The sequence below is a fragment of the Salvelinus sp. IW2-2015 genome, linkage group LG11, assembly GCF_002910315.2.
Source record: "Salvelinus sp. IW2-2015 linkage group LG11, ASM291031v2, whole genome shotgun sequence".
NCBI lineage: Eukaryota > Metazoa > Chordata > Actinopteri > Salmoniformes > Salmonidae > Salvelinus > Salvelinus sp. IW2-2015.
The window spans coordinates 44,518,009-44,542,858 of record NC_036851.1 but is presented as its reverse complement, the minus strand read 5'-3'; the positions used below and the strand labels follow the sequence as shown (position 1 = coordinate 44,542,858).

The following is a 24,850-nucleotide window of genomic DNA, read 5'->3' as shown; positions in this document are numbered from 1 at the left end:
ACATAGCACAGCGTGTATTTGTTCTTTGGGATTTTCCAAGTTTGAAACATGTTCTCAAATGCCATTGAAAAGGCAGCAGCCGTATAAGAACCAGCACATTCTTGAGCATGCAATACAGCTTTCCTCAGTAGGAAATCCTCATCGACCCACTGTGCTGTCAGACTCAGCATGCTCATGGGGCTGACGTCGCTGGTCCAAATGTCAGTCATGAAGCTAATATCAGTGACGCCCATTAGCAAGTAGCTAATGGATATGCATTTCAACAATACTGTGCAACTCCAGGTGGGGCAACATCTGAAAAATAGCACCTACTTAGTGTGTACCGGGGCTCAAGGTGCTCGACCAGTCGGGCGAAAGCCAACATCATCCACGACAGAGAACGGTTGATTGTCAAGGGCAATGAATTCCATTATCTTGCCGTTAATGGATTGAGCTTTTGAGTTGTCTCGCTGAAACTCTTTCAAATGACTGCTCGACTTGAACTAGTTCAGTTGGAGGTGCGGTTAGTTTTTTTTCTGCTTTTATTCTAAGTGGTCGCTGAACGTCTGGGGGTGATGCACTTTCAAATTAGTAATTACGTTTGTGGTATTGGACGATTTCACTTTCTCCTCTCAGGAAATAATAGCAGCACAAACGTTGCATATGGCCTTTTTGTTATCTTCCTTTGAAACTTCAAAATAGATCCACACAGCAGACATTGTGGGCTGGGTTAGGATCTGTGTTGCATGTGTAGCGCTCTATTTTTTGTGGCATCATTATATCATCTACCTACGTTATATTGGTATGCACGTCAGCTTTGACATCGGTTTTTCACATCGGTGTTAAACTAGACATCGGGCCAATAGCGATGTTGGCATTTATAGCCAATATGTTAACCGAGATATCATGCACCCCTAATCTCAAAATCAACTGTTCAGAGGAGACTGTGAATCAGGTGTTCATGGTCAAATTGCTGTAAAGAAACCACTACCGAAGGACACCAATAAGAAGAGACTTGCTTGGGCCAAGAAACATGAGCAATGTACATTAGACCAGTGGAAATCGGTCCTTTGGTCTGATCAGTCCAAATTTGAGATTTTTGGTTCCAACCGCCGTGTCTTTGTGAGACGCAGAGAAGGTGATCGTTGCATGTGTGGTTCCCAYTGTGAAGCATGGAGGTGATGGTGTGGGGGTGCTTTGCTGGTGACACTGTCTGATTTATTTAGAATTCAAGGCACCCTTAACCAGCATTGCAACCACAGCATTCTGCAGCGATACACCATCCCATCTGGTTTGCACTTAGTGGGACAATCATTGTTTTTCAACAGGACAATGACCCAACACACACCTCCAGGCTGTGTAAGGGCTATTTGACCAAGAAGGAGAGTGATGGAGTGCTGCATCTGATGACCTGGCCTCCACAATCACCCGACCTCAACCCAACTGAGGTTTAGGATGAGTTGGAGTGAAGGAAAAGCAGCAAACGAGTGCTCACCATATGTGGGAACTCCTTCAAGCATTCCAGGTGACTACCTCATGAAGCTGCTTGAGAGAATGCCAAGAGTGTGCTAAGCTGTCGTCAAGGCAAAGGGTGGCTACTTTGAAGAATCTCAAATGTAAATATTGATTAGTTTAACACTTTTTTGGGTTACTACATGATTCCATATGTGTTATTTCATAGTTTCGATGTCACTAKTATTCTGCAATGTAGAAAATAGTAAATAAACAAAAAACACTTGAATGAGTTGGTGTCCCCAAACTTTTGACTGGTACTGTATATAAACACATATTTATGCAACAGATCACACCATATATACACATTCCTTGAAATACTGCTGAAAAGGAGTGGCTGTTGCAAGGAACCACTAATTTGATAGCTGACAAAAAACATATCTACAGTGAAAATACAATGGATAGTGTGGTTGACATTTAAAAGTTGATCATGTATGCGTGCTCACACCACAAGTAAAGAGACTACAAAGAGAACTGGATAAAACTCAGAAGATCAATAAGGTTGATCACCTCTTCCTCCAGATGTACTTCCCGTCTGTGATGACTCACTTCCTGTGCGGGAGCGTGTAGCAGGTCGCTCAGAAGGTGGCTCCTCACTCCTCCAACTTGGGTCCCTAAGCACAGAAGAGAAAGATTGAGTAAATATATTCAACAAAAATGTAAAAACGCAACATGCAGCAATCTCAACGATTTTACTAAGTTACAGTTCAAATAAGGAAATCAGACAATTGAAATAAGTTAATTAGGCCCTAATCTATGGATTTCACATGACTGGACAGGGGTGCAGCCTCGGGTGGGCATAGGCCCACCCCCTGGAGAGCTGAGCCCACCCACCCAGAACAAGTTTTTCCCCCACAAAAGGGCTTTATTACAGAAAGAAATACTCCTCATTTTCATCAGCTATTTGGGTGGCTGGTCTCAGACGATACMGCAGGTAAAGAAGCCGGATGTGGAGGTCCTGGGCTGGCATGGTTACATGTGGCCTGCAGTTATGAGGCCGGTTGGACGCACTGAAAAATTCTCTAAAATGGAGGCGGCTTATGGTAGAGAAATTAACATTTAATTCTCTGGCAACTGTTCAGGTGGACATTCCTGCAGTCAGCATGCCAATTGCACGATCCCTTAACTTGTGGCATTGAGTAGTGACAAAACAGCCTTGATCATTACACAGGTGCACCTTGTCCACAGCCCAAGGTGCACCTGTGTAATGATCATGCTGTTTAATCAGCTACTTGATGTGCCAAACCTGCCAGGTAGATGGATTATCTTGACAAAGGAGAAATGCTCACTAACAGGGATGCAAACAAATTTGTGCACAAAATTTGAGAGAACATTTCAGCTCTGGCACTTTCCAGCTACACCCTCAACACCACACCTGTCTCTGTCGCGGGGTTTCCTATCAAAGCCCCTGGTCTTGTCCTCTTCCAGCTGCCTCTGGAGTTTCTCCTCCACCTCCCGCTCCTTRGCTGCAGTGTCCACGGGCTTGGCTGCTCCGAAGATGGAGGCACGGCCAGAGCTGGGGGCAGTCGCTGGAGCAGCTGGGGCAGCTCCCCCACCACCGCTGCGGGCCTGCTCCTCCTCCTTGGGCGTGCTGCGTGGCTTCAGGACCAGCTTGGGTCTCTGGGTGGTACCACCTGGGTGTGGAGGATAGGGGGGGGGACAGTGGATTCGGGATGACATATTTTGCATTAATTTAATCTGTATTTGAACCTTGGATACATCATCACCAAGGGAGACCTGTTCATATTATATAATACAACACTGCTCAGTAATTAAAGGGGGACCTAGGCAGGGGACCTGAGGGGAGGATGGTGTCAGCAGGTGTAAGAGGATGGACATGTGGTTGACATCATACAGAATATACTGCAATAAGCAAAATAATATTGAATGTAATTTGAGGGTCAATTACCCTCACCTCCTCTCTCCTCGCGCCTCTCATATCGGTCCTCTCTGTCCCCGCCGTAGCGATCCCGTTCCCCGTAGCGGCCACCACCACCCCCGTCATCATCACGGCGGTAGCCACTGCCAAAGGCACGTCGCCCGCCATCATCCCGGTCCCTGCGGGAGCCAAAGGCTGTGGTGGAGTAGAGGGAGTACAAGGGCCAAGACTTTACAAGCTGTTCACAAAACAAAAAAATACAGCTGCCATACTTGAGAAACGAATAGATTTTAGCACCAGCAACCACAGTCAGATCAATGTAACTGCAGGACCTTGCTACTCAGCATGGTGTGTCGGTTTGAGAAAAGTATAAATTCTGAACTATTTATACTAGTGGAAATGACAGACAATGTCACGACGGCACGGGAGCTGAGCTGTAAGTCGCAAAGTGAGAACACCCTTCAGATAGAAAATCCTCACGATTTATCAGCTGTGATGTTGTACAGTGGAGCATGCATAAAGACATTCAGATTTTCAAAAACGCACTGTCGGGAAGTGCCATTAGTCGGAAATTAGCAAGGCTAAGAGCAAAAAAGAGCATATGGATTGACATTCATAATCATACAGGAGGCTTGATGGACTGATGACATTCTGACAGAGGAGGATCTGGATAACAAAGTGAAGCTTATTCTAGATTGTCGATGATATGCTAAGTTTTGAGCAGTGGTTTTACCTCCGCTCTCACCTCCCCGGTCGTCATAGCGGTCTCTGCCGCCGAAGCCACGGTCTCTGCCGCCGTCCCGGTCGCCGCCAAATCCGCGGTCCCGGTCGCCGCCAAATCCGCGGTCCCGGTCGCCGCCAAATCCGCGGTCATTGTCCCGTCTCGGCCCGTCACGGTCTCCATAGCGGTCGCGTGACCCTGAGAGGGACAGAAAGAAAATGTCAGTTAATACAATTACGAAAGGCATGCAAATCAAGTGACTGTCTGTTGAGATCTAAGCAATATTAAGTAAAAGTTACAGAACGTACGCAGTTCTTGTCATAAGGTTGAAGATAAGAACTTGAACTGTATGATGGACAGCCTAAAACATGACCATGCATGCTTAACATTTCAGATAAATAGTGTAGCACGTAGCCTTGAGACAAAGGACATTGGACATTAAGAAAGAGGTCCGCCATAGCCTCATTTGCGACACTGTGCCTTTTCTCTCCTTCCTTGGTGTACCCGTGCTTACATGCTTGCAAGAGCCAAGCCGTGAGGCATCGCCCTCCCAATTTTAGCAGGGWGCTTTAAAAAAGAAGGGATGTGTGCTTGCTGAGGCCACTTTGAGCTTAGAGGGAGTGACTCACCGAAAGCGGATTCCTCTCTCTTTGGGGGTCCGTCATCAGCGTCAGCAGTGGGCCGGGCCCTCCAGTCGTCACTGTCTGTCTTGTCGGGGCCCCCCATGTCTCCCATACGGCCCATCCTGTCCCGTCCACCCATCTGGCCATTATCTCTCCCCTCTGGCCATAGGAGGTTAGGTATAGAATTAGAAGATAAAGGCCAACACACTGTAAATGCCCCCAGGTGCCTTATTTCTGCACCACATTAGTAAACATTTTTTGTTGCTCTAGCACTTCTTCAGTGTTTTTTTTGCCCCGGCATTCTATGAGAAATGTGGGATGTGCATCAAATGTTCTCCTGACATATGATTGGTTTCCCGGAAGCAGAATAAGCCTAGTCCTGGACTAAAAGCACTTGCAATATTCTCCATTAGCTTTATAGCCCAGGACTAGGCTTAATCTGTGCCCAGGAAACCTCCCCATAAAGTCTAAGGCTGGATTTAAACTCCTGTAGATGTACTCCATAGAGACTCTGCAACATCTCCACAAACCACAGAGATTCCAGAACATGCTTTAGCTTGTAACTTTACGTACGAGTCAWTGACATCTTGCTACGAGGAACGTTTGGAGTAAAAATCCAGCCTAACATCGGACAAAAAAGATGCTACTACAGTTTTGATGTGTTACTACCATTTGATCTATGATGCTTACAAAGCCCAGGTCAAGTGATAGAACATTTGGCCATTCTGTTCCCATAGTACAGTAGAAAGCTAGAATCATGGGTTGTGTATAACTCATGGAAAACAGAAAGGAAAATGCCACACACTGCTGCTCATGCGCCCAGGTGATATTTATTTACAACGTTTCGACCCTTAGGTATGGATGCCTGATGAAGACCTAAGGGTCGAAACGTTGTAAATAAATATCACCTGGGCGCATGAGYAGCAGTGTGCGGCATTTCCCTTTCTGTTTTGCATGAGTCTGCCTACAACTCCAGCAACTGGGGAAAGTACCTGGGGGTGCCCATGTGCTTCAGATTTTGTGTATAACTCACCCTTGTCGTTGGACTGATCTGCAATATCCACCCGGATCCTGCGGTTTCCCAGGTTCTGTTAGGTCAGAGGTGCAGGGAACAAGCAAGTCATTACCAATAATGTGGCCTAAATTAACCAACTCATCTTCTTTCCATACCTGCATGTTCCAGTGTGATAGCTGGAAACAATTTACCTGTCATTTACATTAAAATGCAATATATTGGTCTTGAACAATTCATTTGATTAACGCATTTACGAAAAGCTCTCTGTTACTAAATTAACATTTGTTCTTTGTCCCTTGTAGTCAATAACCAAAGTTGAATGGATGTTGATATGGGTTGAAATTATAGAAAAATATCTATGGGATGAATCCCAACTAAGTGAGTGGGTCATCATGCATTGCATTGATCAGTGTTCTGAAGAATGGAACTCTAGTTAAGACCCTTTGATCCTTCCTGGTGCTATTCCTTGCGCCCTTTCCTTACCTCCTCATTGAGAGTCAGCGCCCTCAGGAGGGAGTCCACATCATCAAACTCGGCGTAGCCAAAGCCCTTCAGCCTCTCTGGGTTACTGGGCTCCCGTGGCAAGCGCACAGCACTGATCTGAGAACAGAGGGGAGACAGAGCAGTGAGCTGATGGAGAACTTTGCTGGTATGAGGTCAAAAATTAGACTGATGAGTGATCGCTGATGCGGACAGTCTCAGAACAGATGAGAAATATTGCAATGACATAACAAGAATGAGTTACTGTATCATGAGATTAATCAAAATGTACTTGAGGGCAATAGGATAGCGACAAACTCCTTTGCATACATTGGCAGGTCTCCTCCCACATTCAACTTCTCTCCATATAGGCTAACCTACAGTACTTAYATTCCAACATTTATACGACTCAACTCCTTTAATAAAATCTACATTTTTGATGCCTCCCATGTTAACATTGAAGATAGTTCAGTATATGGTGCTTGTTTGTGTAAACAGCTACATTTCAGGCAAGTCATCTTAACCTTTGGACAAGTAAAATAAAAAATGCTGTCGACTTGCCCATTGGGCAAGTGTCCAACTGTTAATGTCCATCCCCAGAAGACAACTGGTGGTTTCAAGAACAGGTTAGCCAGGTTGATGGTTCCAGTTAAGCCTCCTATAGATAGGATAATAATATATACACTAGTGATGCCCCAATATCACATTTTTCTAACCAAAAAAACTACGTTATTTACAACTTTAGTGGCCTTTTACACATTCTAGTACAGTTACATAGTTAAACACACATGGAYGCAGCGGTCTAAGGCACTGCATCTCAGTGCAAGAGGTGACACTACAGTCCCTGACTCGAATCGAGGCTATCATATCCGGCCGTGATTGAGAGTCCCATAGTGCGGCACACAATTGACCCACCGTCTTCCAGGCCGTCATTGTAAATAATAATTTGTTCTTAACTGACTTGCCTGGGTAAGGTTACACACACACACACAAAAAAGTTATATTTGTTGGCATTTACGTATGTCCCCATTACCAGTAAAACAGAATCAAAACCTATTTCTTTCACTTACTTGCTGTGTTTCGTTGTCCATTTGTTTAGTCGTTTCATTCTCTACCAGGATTTCTATTGAACTCCGTTTGGGTCTTGCGTGTCAAAAAAGATAAACATCAAATAACACTGACGTGTCAAATAGCAAGCCAACTATATAGCTAGGTGTCATCTAAAATAACCCTCATTTATAAGATAGTTCTTATTTGATTAATGGTGGTCAGACCCATCTATGTGAAGCTAGCCACATTAAGGATTAGCCACAAGTGGACTTTGCGGTTAGCCTTCAAAATAAAAGTATGGCATAGTTATACTATYTGTATTCATTTGCATTACTGTAAATGACATACTTTTATGTTGAAGGCAAACCGCAAATTCCACTATTGTGGCTAGCTTCACAACACATAACCAGGTGTGGTCGASTCTCACTAGCCAGATGAAGCTAGCTGGCTGCTTATAATATTAGCTTTGGGCAACAGGGTTAAGTTGCTGACTAGGTATTTATTTTTCWTGAACTGAAGTTCAATTTCAATAGGCGAACAAGTGGCAACCTAGCTAATACTTACACAAGGATTCCTAAATCATTGCTAAGAATAATGAAAATGACTGCAGGTTCTACTGGTCATTGTTTTCAGGCTGGTTGTATTGATGCTAGCTAGGTACCAAGCTAAAGCTAGCTACCCCAGAAGTTGCAGTCGARCAAATGATGCTTTACCAAAGTGGTATTGTAAACACATCGTTCGTGGCTGTTTGCAGACTTTTTTGTACAGCTTTGACAGTGCTACTGTATCTTTGACACGCAAAGACCCAAACGGCRTTCCATAGTATGTAAGTCGTGAAGCTAATAGCAGTGATGCCATTACTGTGTAACTCGTGGGAGCAAATTAATTACTTAATCATACAATGTGATTTTCTGGAATTTTGTTTTAGATTCCGTCTCTCACAGTTGAAGTGTACCTATGATAAAAATTACAGACCTCTACATAATTTGTAAGTAGGAAAACCTGCAAAATCGGCAGTGTATCAAATACTTGTTCTCCCCACTGTAGGTATGCACGTCAGCTTTGCCGATACCGATGTTGCCATTTTTAGCTAATCGGCCAATTCCGATAATCTCGCATCCCTAATATACACGTGTATATTAACTGGCTAGACAGGTTGATGGTTCCAGTTTAGCGTCCTATAGAAAAATATATATACACACATATGTGTGTGTATATATATTAGAGGTCGACCGATTAATCGGAATGGCCGATTAATTAGGGCCGATTTCAAGTTTTCATAACATTCGGAAAAGGGTATTTTTGGACACCGATTTGGCCGAAATTTTAAATCTTTTTTAACACCTTAATTTAACTAGGCAAGTCAGTTAAGAACACATTCTTATTTTCAATGAAGGCCTAGGAACGGTGGGTTAACTGCCTTGTTCAGGGGCAGAACGACAGATTTTTACCTTGTCAGCTTGGGGATTCGTTTTTGCAACCTTCCGGTTACTAGTCCAACGCTCTAACCACCTGCCTTACATTGCACTCCACAAGGAGCCTGCATCGCAGGCTGACTACCTGCTACGCGAGGGCAGCAAGAAGCCAAGGTAAGTTTCTAGCTAGGATTAAACTTATCTTATAAAAAACAATCAAACATAATCACTAGTTAACTACATAAACATGGCTGACATTACTAGTTTATCTAGCGTCACCTGCGTTGCATATAATCGATGCGGTGCCTGTTAATTTCTCATCGAATCACAGCCTACTTCRCCAAACGGGTGATGATTTAGCACTGTCGTTGCACCAAACCTAACCATAAACATCAATKCCTTTCCTTAAAATCAATACACAAGTATATATTTTTTAAACCTGCATATATAGTTAATATTGCCTGCTAACATGAATTTCTTATAATTAGGGAAATTGTGTCACTTCTTTTGCGTTCCGTGCAAGCAGTCAAGGTATATGCAGCAGTTTGGGCCGCCTGGCTCGTTGCGAACTGCGTGAAGTCCATATATTTCTAACAAAACTTAATTAATTTGCCAGAATTGTAGATAATCATGACAACATTGAAGGTTGTAYAATGCAACAGCAATATTTAGACTTAGGGATGCCACCCATAATAATAAAATACAGAACGGTTCCGTATTTCACTGAAATAACAAATGTTTTGTTTTCGAAATGATAGTTTCCAGATTCGACCATATCAATGACCAAAGGCTCGTATTTCTGTGTGTTATGTTATAATTAAGTCTATGATTTGATAGAGCAGTCTGACTGAGCGATGGTAGGCAGCAGCAAGCTCGTAAGCATTCATTCAAACAGCACTTTCGTGCATTTGCCAGCAGCTCTTCGCAATGCTTCAAGCATTGAACTGTTTATGACTTCAAGTCTATCAACTCCCGAAATTAGGCTGGTGTAACCGATGTGAAATGGCTAGCTAGTTAGCGGGGTGCGTGCTAATAGCGGTTCAATCGGTGGCATCACTCGCTCTGAGACTTGGAGTAGTTGCCCATCGCTCTGCTTTTGTGGAGCGATGGGTAACGATGCTTTGAGGGTGGCTGTTGTCGATGTGTTCCTGGTTTGAGCCCAGGTAGGGGCGAGGAGAGGGAGCTATTCTGTTACACTGGCAATACTAAAGTGCMTATAAGAACATACAATAGTCAAAGGTATATGAAATACAAATGGTAGAGAGAAATAGTCCTATAATTCCTATTACAACAACCTAAAACKTCTTACSTGGGAATATTGAAGACTCATGTTAAAAGGAACCACCAGCTTTCATATGTTCTCATGTTCTGAGCAAGGAACTTAAATGTTAGCTTTTTTACATGGCACATATTACACTTTTACTTTCTTCTCCAACACKTTGTTGTTGAATTATTTAAACCAAATTGAATACGTTTCATTATTTATTTGAGGCTAAATAGATTTTATTGATGTATTATATTAAGGTAAAAGAAACGTCTTCATTCAGTATTGTTGTAATTGTTATTATTACACTTTTATTTTATTTTTTATTTATTTTTTAAACCGTCTGATTAATCGGTTTCGGCTTTTTTTGGTCCTCCGATAATCGGTATCGGCGTTGAAAAATCATAATCGGTCGACCTCTAGTATGTATGTATGTATATACACTGCTCAAAAAAATAAAGGGAACACTTACAGAACACAATGTAACTCCAAGTCAATCACACTTCTGTGAAATCAAACTGTCCACTTAGGAAGCAACACTGATTGACAATAAATTTCACATACTGTTGTGCAAATGGAATAGACAAAAGGTGGAAATTATAGGCAATTACCAAGACACCCCCAATAAAGGAGTGGTTCTGCAGGTGGTGACCACAGACCACTTCCTATGCTTCCTGGCTGATGTTTTGGTCACTTTTGAATGCTGGCGGTGCTTTCACTCTAGTGGTAGCATGAGACGGAGTCTACAACCCACACAAGTGGCTCAGGTAGTGCAGCTCATCCAGGATGGCACAACAATGCGAGCTGTGGCAAGAAGGTTTGCTATGTCTGTCAGCGTAGTGTCCAGAGCATGGAGGCGCTACCAGGAGACAGGCCAGTACATCAGGAGACAACAACCCAGCAGCAGGACCGCTACCTCCGCTTTTGTGCAAGGAGGATCAGGAGGAGCACTGCCAGAGCCCTGCAAAATGACCTCCAGCAGGCCACAAATGTGCATGTGTCTGCTCAAACGGTCAGAAACAGACTCCATGAGGGTGGTATGAGTGCCCGACGTCCACAGGTGGGGGTTGTGCTTACAGCCCAACACCGTGCAGGACGTTTGGCATTTGCCAGAACCAAGATTGGCAAATTCCCCACTGGCGCCCTGTGTTCTTCACAGATGAAAGCAGGTTCACACTGAGCACATGTGACAGACGTGACAGAGTCTGGAGACGCCGTGGAGAACGTTCTGCTGCCTGCAACATCCTCCAGCATGACCGGTTTGGCGGTGTGGGTCAGTCATGGTGTGGGGTGGCATTCTTTGGGGGGCCGCACAGCCCTCCATGTGCTCGCCAGAGGTAGGCTGACTGCCATTAGGTACCGAGATGAGATCCTCAGACCCCTTGTGAGACCATATGCTGGTTCGGTTGGCCCTGGGTTCCTCCTAATGCAAGACAATGCTAGATCTCATGTGGCTGGAGAGTGTCAGCAGTTCCTGCAAGAGGAAGGCATTGATGCTATGGACTGGCCCGCCYGTTCCCCAGACCTGAATCCAATTGMGCACATCTGGGACATCATGTCTCGCTCCATCCACCAAAGCCACGTTGCACCACAGACTGTCCAGGAGCCACCTCATCAGGAGCATGCCCAGGCATTGTAGGGAGGTCATACAGGCACGTGGAGGCCACACACACTACTGAGCCTCATTTTGACTTGTTTTAAGGACATTACATCAAAGTTGGATCAGCCTGTAGTGTRGTTTTCCACTTTAATTTTGAGTGTGACTCCAAATCCAGACCTCCATGAGTTGATAAATTTGATTTACATTGATCATTTGTGTGATTTTGTTGTCAGCACATTCAACTATGTAAAGAAAAAAGTATTTAATAAGAATATTTCATTCATTCAGATCTAGGATGTGTTATTTTAGTGTTCCCTTTATTTTTTGAGCAGTGTATTACACACACATTTTAAACTTCATATTCATCTCCTGCACACCTATATCAATATGAAAATTGGCTGTTTCTATTTTTTGTAGGAAAAAAGATAAGACGCACATCGTGTGATTTAAAGCAATTATGAGTAGGCATTGCSAACATTGTGGAAACTCCTTCATGACTGTTGGAAAATCATTCCATGTGAAGCTTGTTGAGAGRATGCCAAAAATGTGAAAAGCTGCCATCAAGGCAAAGTGTGGCTACTTTGAAGAATCTCAAACATATTTTGATTTGTTTAACACTTTTGGTTACTACATGATTCCATGTGTTATTTCATAGTTTCGATGTCTTCGCTATTATTCTACAATGTAGAAAATAGTAAAAATAAAAGGAAAAACCCTTGAATGAGTAGGTGTCCAAACTTTTAACTGATACTGTATATATAATAAGCAAGTTTATTTTATTACACCCATAGCAGTTAATACAAACTGAAATCCATGAGCATACAAACATACAGTGGTGTGATACTTTTAGTATTTTAAAGTATCTGTACTTTACTATTCATATTTGACAACTTTWACTTCACTACATTCCTCATAAAAATGTAATACTTTATACGCAAAAAAAAAAATCTGACACCCAATAGTATGGAACGCTTAGGACAGAAAAACTGTCAAATTCTCGTACTTATCAATGGAACACCCCTACCGCCTCTGATCTGGCAGACTYACTAAACACGTTTCATTTGTAAATTATGTCTGAGTGTTGGAGCGTGCCCCTGACTATCTGTAAATTTAAAAAAGAAAATGGTGCCGTCTGGTTTGCTTAATATAAAGAAATTGAAAGAAAAATGATTTATACTTTTGATACTTAAGTATATTTTAGCAATTACATTTACACTTAAGTATATTTAAAACCAAATACTTTGACTTTTACTCAAGTAGGATTTTACTGGGTGACTTTCACTTTAGTCAATAAGGTACTTTTCCCACCACTGACAAACATGGATAAAAATAAAATAGAAATAGTAAAACAAATTAACTAATAATGTCCTGCGATTTTAAAGTGACTCATGAATCAATGAGCAGAAATATGGGATTGGTGACCTCGTGTACCATTCAGTTCTAGACTTTCGTAGTCAGTTTGTTTTGGCTGCGGAYGTTCCTGCCTGTCAGTGAGGGGGTAGCCAGTCTCTGAATTTAGATTTTAAGAGGCTGACAGCAATCAGTGCAGAGTTGTATGTCGTTCATGGAGCTGAGGTAGGGACAGGTATAACTGGAGAGTCCTCCTGGGATGGTGCGGCATGCTCTCTTCTGAAAATGCTCCAGGTCATTAGACTGGGCTGGGTCAGTGAGCTGTGCCAAGCAGGAGTGGCATTCTCTAGGGTGGGGCATATGTAGCGGGTGTACATGTTCACCAGGTCTTCCTGTGGCACATGGAACCTTTTAAGGCGGCGAAGGAGAAACAGTGATCTGTTGCTCTTGGTTAGCATAGTAGCAACCTGCTCGCCCCACTGTAAGTGCTTCTGTACAATTACCCCTAAAATGTTAACATATTATTTTTTGCAGGTGCTCTTATTGCTTTTGTAARTTGCTCTGGATTAGGGTTAYGTTTCTTTCAAGGGAACAGAGCTAGTCAGCTCTGGGATTCGAACCAGCAACCTTTCGGTTACTGGCCCAACGCTCTTAAGTGCTAGGCTACCTGCTGTACTGTCACACACAGATCCTGGCCCTCAATCCAGAGGTGGCATGGGACAGGTGGATTTCTTGTTAAGGTTACTGATAGGACCTTGCACTTGGTAGGGTTCAGAGGCATTCTGCTTGCATGAACCCACGTGTCGAAGTTGCAAAAGGGTGTTCAACTCAATATTAACTTCTTATGGCTGGGTGGCAATATTGAGTAGCTTGGATGAAAAGGTGCCCAGAATAAACTGCCTGCTACTCAGGCTCAGAGGCTAAGATATGCATATTATTAGTAGATATGGATAGAAAACGCAGAAGTTTCTAAAACKGTTTGAATGATGTCTGTGAGTATAACAGAACTCATATKGCAGGCAAAAACCTGAGAAAAAATCCAACCAGGAAGTGGGAAATCTGAGGTTTGTAAATTTGCCTATCCAATATACAGTGGGATATTGGTCATATTGCAMTTCCTAAGGCTTCYACTAGATGTCAACAGTCTTTAGAACCTTGTTTGATGCTTCTACTGTGACTGAGGGAAGGAGAGCTCTTTGAGTCARGTGTCTGGCACAAGCTGAACATGCGCGCTCACGTGAGAGCGACCTGCTTTCCATTGCATTTCTGAAGACATAGGAATTYTCCGGTTGAAACATTATTGATGATTTGTTAAAAACATCCTAAAGATTGATTCTATACATCGTTTGACATGTTTCTACGAACTGTAATGGAATTGTTTGACTTYGTCTGACCTGTGCGTCATGAATTTGGATTACTGGACTGAACGCGCGAACAAAATGAAGGTATTTGGACATAAATGATTGACTATATCAAACAAAACAAACATTTATTATGGAACTGGGATTCCTGGGAGTGCATTCCTGGGAGTGCAAGGTAAGTGAATATTTATAATGCTATTTCTGACTTCTGTTGACTCCAAAACATGGCGGATATCTTTATGGCTTATTCGGGCTCTGAGCGCCGTACTCAGATTATAGCATGGTGTACTTTTTCCGTAAAGTTTTTTTTAAATCTGACACAGCGGTTGCATTAAGGAGAAGTTTATCTAAAGTTCCATGTTTAATACTTGTATCTTTTATCTCTATTTCTGATTTTTGTGACTCCTCTCTTTGGCTGGAAAAATGGCTGGGTTTTTCTGTGACTAGGTGCAGACCTAACATAATCGTTTGGTGTGCTTTCGTCATAGTCTTTATGAAATTGGACACTGTGGTGGGATTAACATCTTTAAAATGGTGTAAAATACTTGTATGTCTGAGGAATTTTAATTATGAGATTTGTCSTTCTGAATTTGGCACCCTTCACTTTCACTGGCTGTTGTCATATCGCCCCGTTAACGGGATCTCAGCCGTAAGAATTAAGGTGTTACTAATGTTTTGCACACTCAAGAGTATATTAACAGGCTAGACAAGTTGATGGTTCCAGTTAAGCCACCTCCTATAGATATAGGCAATGATTAACCTCAGGTGGGTTGAATGTCCTGTTTGTGTCCTTCAGTTTGACAGGAATTAGGTATGTTAACGGTTAACCGTTAAAATTGGTTAGCCGCCGAAAATACATTTGACCRGTCATGCTTATTGTTCTATAGGTACATTTGAATAATTTTGTGGAATTAAATATTTTGTTAGTTGTTAAGCATCTTATTACACGCGTTCATCATACATCATAGGCTATTCTGCTCCTCAAACTAGGATATTGCCTGTCAGACATCACGAGAGCATGTGCTTTTGTAAGCCCAGTCATTGCACAACGAATAACAATTATAAATGTAATTGTGTGTTAACTGTTTTATAGCCACAATTAACTTGTACTTACAGCAATCAACTCGTAATAACAGCATTTGAGTGCATAGGCTATATCAACGGTCACACACAACTTTGCAATGTGAACTTGAAGGAATATAACGGTTTGAAAACCAAACGTTTAACTTTAAATAAATGAGGCATGTATTACCTTGCTTCAAAGTAGCCTAGCCAAAATCCAACCATAGAAAGTGGAGGCAATTATTTTATGAAGATACAGAATGTCTCTTCTGTTCTATTGGTTTTCGTATAAACTTTCTTTCATTGTCCATAAGCCAAAGGCACAATGCTCCTATTAGCAACCCATCCTAGTCATTACGATAAAATTCCCCTTCTCTAGGTTTCTAACTGAGATTGGTCTATCACATATCTAACTGATTGCTTTAAGTGCGCTGTTTAGAACAGTGATTTCCCACGAATTGAATTTCGGCAAATGTTCAAAAATTACTTTTTATTGGCTGCTTCATTACAGGAGTTGCATGTTCGATAATAAACTATAGCCTTTTGACTAAGACAACAGGTTTTCTATTGTTGCATGTTTCCAGTTCTTAAAGAAAAATGTCTGCTCCTTGTATACATGCATAGTATTTTCTGTTGGTCACCTCATTTTACTGATTGGGGGGGGGGGGGGGGGGATGTTTGTTGACCGGTTAATGAGGGGTCGGTTAGTCGGCAGCAAAATTGACCAAAATGTGCATCCCTAACAGGAATACAAACTGGTGTATAAATAGCTGACCACAAGCATCAACACAACCACAGTCATTCAGTTTCTCATATCTCCTTCAAAACAGAAAACTTTTCTGCAGCGATCATTGGGAGGCAAATCAAATTAGAATCCTGATAACACATACTAGATCTGTCATATAATCACAATGACTGCCAAGAAATACACATCACACTATTTCTAGGCACAATTTAGCATAAAGTGTCCTTCCCCTTAATGTTGCTGAGTCAGTTATTGTCAAACTGCACAGCGACCGTCGGTGAAAGTGTTGTTTTTGGCATCCATTTGACCGTGTCTGCTACAAGAGAACAGCAACGGCTTCGATTGGTGCCAAGAGGCTCACCGTTGGCAGGTTCAATAGGTGTATAATTCTTAAGATAACGAGGCTGGTCAGCAAAAACTAAGTTTGGTAAAGAGTCTAATAGATTTGTTTTTGGTGCAAACCCTTATAATAGTAAATGTTTTACAGTTCCCCTTTCCTATATACTGATAGTAGCGGTCAATCAACACAGATCTACACTGTGTTGAAAATGTAGATCTATCTCCATAAAGATCTACATGTTTGGGCTCCCGAGTGGCACAGCGGTCTAAGGCATTGCATCTCAATTAGGGCTGGGCGATATGGCCAAAATATTATATCACGGTATTTTTTAAAATTTGTATGGTATTTGACTGTTTTTAGTTTTTGAATAATAAGTTGTACATTTGCTTTATGAGTAATCCTAGGGTGGCAACACACCAAGTGATTTCAATGAGTCTTTCTCCATTCTGATGGTTGAATTGAACAGTATAAAACAAAAACAAATTTCAGCACTTCTATCATTTCTGCATTTCCTGCACTCAATTGCAGTAGTGGAAAAAGTACCAAATTGTCATACTTCAGTAAAAGTAGACACGTTAACAGAAAATTACTCAAGTAAGTCATCCCACTAAAATACTAGTTGAGTAAAAGTCTAAGTATTTGGTTTTAAATATCCTTAAGTGTCAAAAGTAAATGTAGTTGATAAAATGTATTTAAGTATCAAAAGTGAAAGCATAAATCATTTTAAATTCCTTATATTAAGCAAACCAGATGGCACAATATTTATTTTTTAAACAGCTAGCCAGGGGCACACTCCAACAATCAGACCTAATATACAAACAATGCATGTGTGTTTAGCGAGTCCTTCAGATCAGAGGCAGTAGATGACCAGGTATGTTCTCTTAACAAGTGCGTAAATTTGACAACTTTCCTTTCTGCTAACTTTAGGTGTCAGGGAAAATGTATGGAGTAAAAAGTACAGTATCTTATTTAGGAATGTAGTGAAGTAAAAGTTGTCAAAAATAAAAATAGCAAAGTAAAGTACAAATACAAAAAAAGAAACGACTTAAGTAGTACTTCAAGTATTTTTATTTAAGTACTTGACACTAGTGCTCAATTGAGAATTTCCACACTGCCACAATTTGCCCATATCGTGCAGCCCTATCTAGGACTTTTTACCCAAATGTTGCAATGCGATTTGACTTGCGAATTAGAGCAAAACTGTTGGAATCATGGAAATCGAATGACTGTTCTATGGTTAGAATATAATAGTGCGCACTTTGAATACAGTGTTGTTTGAGACAACAAATTAAAATGCCAGGGAGGAGTTATTGTGACAGGCTAGGAACTAAAATGTTAAGTGTTTCCTAGTAGACCCTATAAGCTTTGGCTACATTGCATGTTCTCTCTTAGCTACTTCATGTAGCTAACATATTCTTGCTTTTCATACTCCTCTGATTTAGAAGATACTGTTGCACAAACATGCCGATTTAGGTCTACACCATCACTGGTATTATCAGGCTGTGTTAGCTAGTGACGTTTGCTCTTACTCAGTACATTTATTAGCTAGCTAGATAGCAATTAACATTTAGTGTCTCAAGATTCAGGGCAACTTGCTAAGAAAAGACAAACTAGCTGTTTGCTGATGTAAGAAACAAACGAATCGTGTCATTATAGAACGCTAGTGGATTTATATTAAGAAGCAAAGTGAAAACAGCATTGTTGTTGTCAACATTGTTACATGTGCTGCATTGACCATGCAGACTGAACGCAAGTGGCATGGTTGAGAAACATCAAATGCGCTCCTTGAGTGACAGGGGGCTTGGCTAGATTGTGGAAAGTGGCATGGAGAGAAAGAACGTAGAGAGATGACTCAAGTAGTAAAGTGAACTATAAAGTGACATTACACATGGCGTATCACATTTAACAAACAAAACATTAAAATGCCGGTATATTGCACTCCACACTGCCCTTTCCCACCTGAACAAAAGGAACACCTATGTGAGAATACTGTTCATTGTCTACAGCTCAGCGTTCAACACCATAGTACCCTCAAAGCTCATCACCAAGCTAAGGAACCTGGGACTAAACACCTCCCTCTGCAACTGGATCCTAGACTTCCTGACAGGCCACCCCCAGGTGGTTAGGGTAGGTAGCAACACATCTGCCACGCTAATCGTCAACACTGGAGCTTCTCTGGGGTGCGTGCTCAGTCCCGTCCTGTACTCCCTGTTCACCCACGACTGCATGGCCAGGCACAACTCCAACACCATCATTAAGTTTGCTGACGACACAAGTGGTAGGCCTGATCACCGACAACAACGAGACAGCCTATAGGGAGGAGGTCAGAGACCTGGCCGGGTGGTGCCAGAATAACCTATCCCTCAACGTAACCAAGACTAAGGAGATGATTGTGGATTACAGGAGCACCGAGCACGTCCACATTCTGTAGCAGGTTGAGAGCAGGTTGAGAGCTTCAAATTCCTTGGTGTCCACATTAACAACAAACTAGATTGGTCCAAACACACCAAGACATTCGTGAAGAGGGAACGACAAAGCCTATTCCCCCTTAGGAAACTAAAAAGATTTGGCATGGGTCCTGAGATCCTCAAAAGGTTCTACAGCTGCAACATCGAGAGCATCCTGACCGGTTGCATCACTGCCTGGTACGGCAATTGCTCGGCCTCCGACCGCAAGGCACTTCAGAGGGTAGTGCGTACAGCCCAGTACATCACTGGGGCAAAGCTGCCTGCCATCCAGGACCTCTACACCAGGCGGTGTCAGAGGAAGGCCCTAAAAATTGTCAATGACCCCAGCCATAGACTGTTCTCTCTACTACCGCATGGCAAGCGGTAGTATTTTTCAAATGTATTTTTAATGTTGTTTTATTTCTTTACTTACCTACACACACCTTTTTTTCCACACCATTGGTTAGAGCCTGTAAGTAAGCATTTCACTGTAAGGTCTACACCTGTTGTATTCGGCGCACGTGACAAATAAACTTTGATTTAGAAGGTAAAGTAAAAACCCAAACTGGTCACTGCATCAATACCAGTATATCACAAAATATGTTATACCACCCTGCCCTAACCTCAATGCAAGACGCATCGCTACAGTCCCTGGAACGAATCCGGGCTGTATCACATCCGGCCTTGACTGGGAGTCCCATATGGCAGCGCACAATTGGCCCAGCATTGTCCAGATTTGGCTAGGGTAGGCCGTCATTGTAAATAAGAATTTGTTCATAACTGACTTGCCTAGTTAAATAAATAAGATATATAAATAATAATATACAAGTCAAAAAGTGTGTGGTATCCTTCCCACACCAGAGTCATGTTGAGTCGGCACAACATAGACATGTCCAGGTAGGAGTGCAAAGCATTTTTGCACCATTTTGTGCCTACTGAAAACACAGATTTTGTTAACACAGTTGCCATTCTGACAGGATCTAGTACGTACCGCTAGGCCCCGGAAGAAGTCCATGATAGATTCCTCGGAGACGTCGTAGGGCAGGTTGCCCAGGAAGGCGGTGTAGGGGGGGCTGCGGGGGAGGCGTGACCGGTCCACGTTGGGCTCGCGGGCCGACCGTGGCGCCGTGGGCAAGATGTTGCGATCTATGGCCGGGGCCCGATAACTGTCCTCCCCTGAGTGCCAGGAGGTGGACACTGAGAGAAAGAGTGGGAGGAGTAAGGAAGAGGGATATGTTTTTTCATGGACAGGTGCAACGTTATCGAAAACAGATAGAAATGTACTGTGGAACAACAAGACATGATTCCCAATGCTACACTTCACTGATCTGCATAGTTATTAGCATTGCACCCTAGTGAATGTGAAACCCTGGTAAGTTTGCATCTTTGGATGAGCCCCCATATGAGATCTCATCAAGCATCATGTTGTGTCTCTCACCATCTCCCTCCAGGTCATCCGTCTCGTCAGCCCAGCTGGTGGACTTGGCATAGCTGGGTTGCGGTGGTGGAGCATTGCCTCCACTCCCATTGTCCTCTGCCAGGAAGTCAGTGAGGGTCAGGGTCTTCCCCTTCTTATTCCCCTTCTTCTTAGCTGGAGAGGGAGAGAGGGAGATCAGTGGGCTGCATGAAACATTGAAGGGAAATGTAATGTACAGAGGTGAACTGTCCAAAAACGACCACTAGTCCCTAGTTTCCAATCTAAGGGTCTGGATTAGCATGGTTGCCAGTCTCTTATGTAAGAGATAGAGGGTACATTTGGAAGACATTTTGTATGATGTAATTACGAAGTCATAGACCACTACAAGCGGTACATTTAAATTGATTTGTGACTACTAGACTCGAGGTAGAGGTCTGCGAGAGATGGATTTATTCATTCCGCCCGCAGCTTTTCATACCGCACTCCGCTGGATTTCTGTTCTACTCCTACGCGCAACAGGTCCGACCCCAACCACAGTCCTTCAATGTTATTTTAGGCGTATGTGACACAGCTCACTTGCCAGCCATGGTCCAAGCAATTTTGCACCCTACAGGCAATATCAAAATCCACAAAAATAACCCAAGAAATAGGTTAAATTGCCAGAGATTGTCACGTGTCCCATTATTAGGCTTTCGGTATTACTGGCTGATAATCAAACAGGCTAGACGTAGTTTGAAGAGACGTGCACTTTCTCTTGAGATATGTTTTAGGAGTGAGACTGTTTTCAGATAGACAAATATGGGTGATAAATATTTATTTCTAGGCAATGTAGTAAACTATAGCCTAATCATATTTAGGAAGTAAATTCCCTTGTAAAGATAACGGCCCTGTGCTTTGCCGCCCATGCATAGGCTATAGCCTACTAGGGTTGGGCGGTATGGAGATTTTCATACCGTCTCTTTACCATAGTGGGGTATACGGGTCGGTATAATTTGACATCTTAGATTTCTTATAATTAGTTTGTAAGCAGTTGAGTAGCACACAACACCCCCTAAATAAAATTTATAAAACAGTACTGAAAATCATACCGTCTGTATTTCGAAACATACCCCAGTATCACCCAAGCCTAGTCTTGAATTGAGACCACACATGCACTTGAACTCCACGTATGGATAATGAACTTGAAGTAGCAAAAATGTTGAGGACAGTTGCACTTTCTCGTTAGCATATAGGATATAGCCTACCTTTTAGGAGGACATTTTTTCAAGCAGAGACAAATGGGCAAAAAATATTTATAGAAAATGAAGAGGCAATACTCGCTCACCATTTTTAGCCTAAGCGCGCATTGTGTCTTTTCAATAATCTATTTGTTTGATTGCACCTCGACTCAAGTCTGTTGAGCGCCCTTCACTTCTTACCATTATTATTTATTTACAGACACTGTAGTACACTATTGTCTAATCACATTTAATAAAAAATCCTTGGAAAGATAACTGCCACCTGATTCTCCACCAATGCATAGGCAGCCTACTCTATTTAATTGAGACAACACATATACATTTACATTTACATTTAAGTCATTTAGCAGACGCTCTTATCCAGAGCGACTTACAAATTGGTGCATTCACCTTATGATGACGCACTTGATTTTGCACACCTAACTAGGAGGAGAGGCAGGCTACCTACTGAACTTAAAGCACTATGACTATGTGAATAATGCAACAAATAGGTGTTTTTAATACAGTAGGCAGGCTAATGCATACAATGCAGAACGAAAGCCGTTTTCAAATCTGCGAAACAATTATTTTCATCCCAAAATAGTCAGACAGACTGCCCGCTCCCAACCGCAGCATGAAAAATGCTGATTGGCTGCTATGATCTCTATTGGGACCAGCAGGTCCTGTTGGCATTCCGCAGGAGTGCAGCCCTCTACCTCCAGGCAGTCCTGCATTACGTTGGAAACCAATGAAAGTGTCTATACCGAGCTAGTGGAAATTCCTGAAACTACGTTACGTCATTTTCACAAACTGCCATTGACATTCTCTGACGAAGGCAAAACAAGCGCATTGGTTAAGAAAAGGCCTCAATCCACCCTTTATGCCAACAGCTGCATGCGAACAAATAGTAATTTCTCACTGTTGTGGAGTGCTCCAGTCCAGCATCGTGTCAGATAAAGGAGCAATGACGTGCAGGCCATGACAATGAAACAGTGTGTCTGTCTAATAGGTCTTCATAGTGTGTGTGGGTCCAAAGCCAGCCAGATGAGCCTTGGCCCCACTCTAAACTGCAGGATGACATTTATTGAGATGAATCTTGTACTGGAGGCAGAGCTGAGAGATTTCCACTAGATTGGCCAGCTGCAAAGTTGAAGCTGGCTACATATTGTAAAAATTAATGAAAACAAAAATGTGCTTTTTGGTCTAAATGTAAAGTTAAGGCATAAGGTTAGCAGTGTGGTTAAGGCCAGCTAGTGATTACCCTGCAAAGCTGCCTCCAGTACGCTAGTCATTCCCATGAATGCCAACCTGCTTCTAAAACAGGGAGTGGTCTCTCTCACCGCATATTAACTGCCACTATATTGAAACGCTCTAAAACAAAATTGGGCATCACTGATAAGTACTTTTACAGTTTATCCTATTTTAAGCAACAGAGAGTTTGGTTGTTTCTTCAAGGGCAACAACACTTTAGGTGTGTGTGTGACAGACATTACATTTGTTATTGTGACTAAATTGGTTGGCTACTGGTTTCAATGAGACCCAGCTCTTCTGATGGAGCAGGTTTGGTTGGTTTGTTTTGGTTTGACTCGGACTGGGAAAAACAAAGAGGGCTGGCGGCTTCATTGTGAAAATCCCAGCTGTCAGGGCATTCTTTTAACACACTACAGAGCATCACACACACAGCCTGTTTACAATTGGTATCTTGTCAGTGGGTCACACACGGTTAACAATGAATGGTGATGGTACTCGTGCAGTGAGTGACAACAATACCATTAATACACACTGTAGAACAAACTACAATATTAAATAATCCTAGCAAACAGCGTGTAAGTCAGGCCTAGGTGCAAAGTAGTGCCTTCCACGTGGTGAATCATTATGAATTACGTGAAACCAAACTGGGGAAATAGCCAGTGAGTCATTCTTGCCAATGTAGCCATATTTCCTTAAACTAGCCAACATTAACCAAATAATTTTTAAACTGGATGGTTCCAAGCTAACTAATACAGCTGAAACGAATACAGCTGAAGCTACCACTGGTATGTTAGTAAGCTAACGAGCTAGCTAGTTGCTTAGCTAGCCATTGTCATTACATCCACTGGCTTCGTCAGCAAAGGACTGCTTACCGGGAATACTTTAAGGCCTATGCTAGTGGCATGTGGCTGACATCATTAAATACGCCAGCCTGCTAACATTTGAGGGGAGGCCAGCGATAGGACGCGTCCAGCAACTGTCCTACTTCACCAATCGGTTAACAAAATCCGCACGTGGGAAATTCCTTGAGAAACCCATGCCACTGAACCAGACCCTCCTACAAGAAATGCGCTTGCTTGTCTTAGCGCCACAGTTAATCGTCGACTACTTAGACACAATGTGTCAGTTGCTTATGAATAACATTACGAACTACTTAAATGTATGATACAATCCAAAGTCACACCCTAAAGTCAACGCAATACCCGTAACATATCACTCAATGGAAAACACCGGGAAGAAATTATTAAACTCTGAGCAAATAGCTGCCTCGCGAAGCTAACGACGTTAGCTAGCTAGATCCCTTAGCCGGCAGCGGCGTCTTTATCCCTGAGAAACAGTAATTTGATGAAAATATACACATAGAACACCGACACAGATTGACACGACAAGCTGTAGACACTCGTCAAACGATATTTGCTAAATTGTGTCGAGCTAATACCCTCTGAAATCTCCCACCCGACCTAGCTCGTTCACCCACATAAACCTCACCTGGCGCCGCCATGTTGGAGAGCGAGTTCGTACCAGATTCCCGGATGAAGGCGTCAGAGGTTTATAATCGAGAACGCGCATCTGGTCGCGAGCCTCAAATCCCTCCAGCCTTGCACTTGCTGTCTACTATTTTCTATTAATAATATTATATTATGGTAGAGACCAATTTCAGGCATTTCAAATATATTTGAATACCTTTTGTGTAATAAAAACAAATAGTAGAAGAAAGTAGTATGCATAGTAGTAAAACTGATGTGGTCACAATGTTTTTATTTTTTATTTTATTTCACCTTTATTTAACCAGGTAGGCTAGTTGAGAACAAGTTCTCATTTGCAACTGCGACCTGGCCAAGATAAAGCATAGCAATTCGACACATACAACAACACAGAGTTAAACATGGAATAAACAAAACATAGTCAATAATACAGTAGAACAAAAGAAAACAAAAAGTCTATATACAGTGAGCGCAAATGAGGTAAGATAAGGGAGTTAAGGCAATAAATAGGCCATGGTGGCAAAGTAATTACAATATAGCAATTAAAACACTGGAATGGTAGATGTGCAGAAGATGAATGTGCAAGTAGAGATACTGGGGTGCAAAAAAAGCATGGGGTATGGGGATGAGGTAGGTAG

At 42.3% G+C, this 24,850-nt stretch overlaps 1 protein-coding gene and 2 non-coding genes across 10 annotated transcripts in view; all 3 read right to left on the bottom strand.

The window, feature by feature from the left end:
- LOC111970455 (eukaryotic translation initiation factor 4B) overlaps window positions 1-24,304 on the bottom strand; it is a 37,325-nt gene extending 13,021 nt beyond the window's left edge. For 7 of the 8 annotated variants that reach the window (XR_002878120.1, XM_023997197.2, XM_023997199.2 and 4 more), the window contains exons 1-10: window positions 24,217-24,304; window positions 20,282-20,434; window positions 19,835-20,040; window positions 6,213-6,329; window positions 5,748-5,802; window positions 4,721-4,873; window positions 4,104-4,289; window positions 3,401-3,565; window positions 2,867-3,125; window positions 2,002-2,105 (exon numbers count right to left, since the gene is read on the bottom strand). Coding sequence is in view for 7 of the 8 variants with exons in the window: in XM_023997197.2 (XP_023852965.1) it covers window positions 2,002-2,105; window positions 2,867-3,125; window positions 3,401-3,565; window positions 4,104-4,289; window positions 4,721-4,873; window positions 5,748-5,802; window positions 6,213-6,329; window positions 19,835-20,040; window positions 20,282-20,434; window positions 24,217-24,229 (1,411 nt within the window). In the remaining variant the exon portion in view is untranslated. The remainder of the gene's footprint in view (window positions 1-2,001; window positions 2,106-2,866; window positions 3,126-3,400; window positions 3,566-4,103; window positions 4,290-4,720; window positions 4,874-5,747; window positions 5,803-6,212; window positions 6,330-19,834; window positions 20,041-20,281; window positions 20,435-24,216) is intronic. The other variant, XM_023997198.2, reaches the window with a different exon arrangement.
- Window positions 4,491-4,674, bottom strand: LOC111970810 (small nucleolar RNA SNORA81). Its single transcript, XR_002878175.1, has one exon. It is a non-coding gene; the product is annotated as a small nucleolar RNA SNORA81 (small nucleolar RNA).
- Window positions 16,274-16,409, bottom strand: LOC111970803 (small nucleolar RNA SNORA16B/SNORA16A family). The gene has a single exon (XR_002878169.1). It is a non-coding gene; the product is annotated as a small nucleolar RNA SNORA16B/SNORA16A family (small nucleolar RNA).
- Window positions 24,305-24,850: the final 546 nt, after the last annotated feature.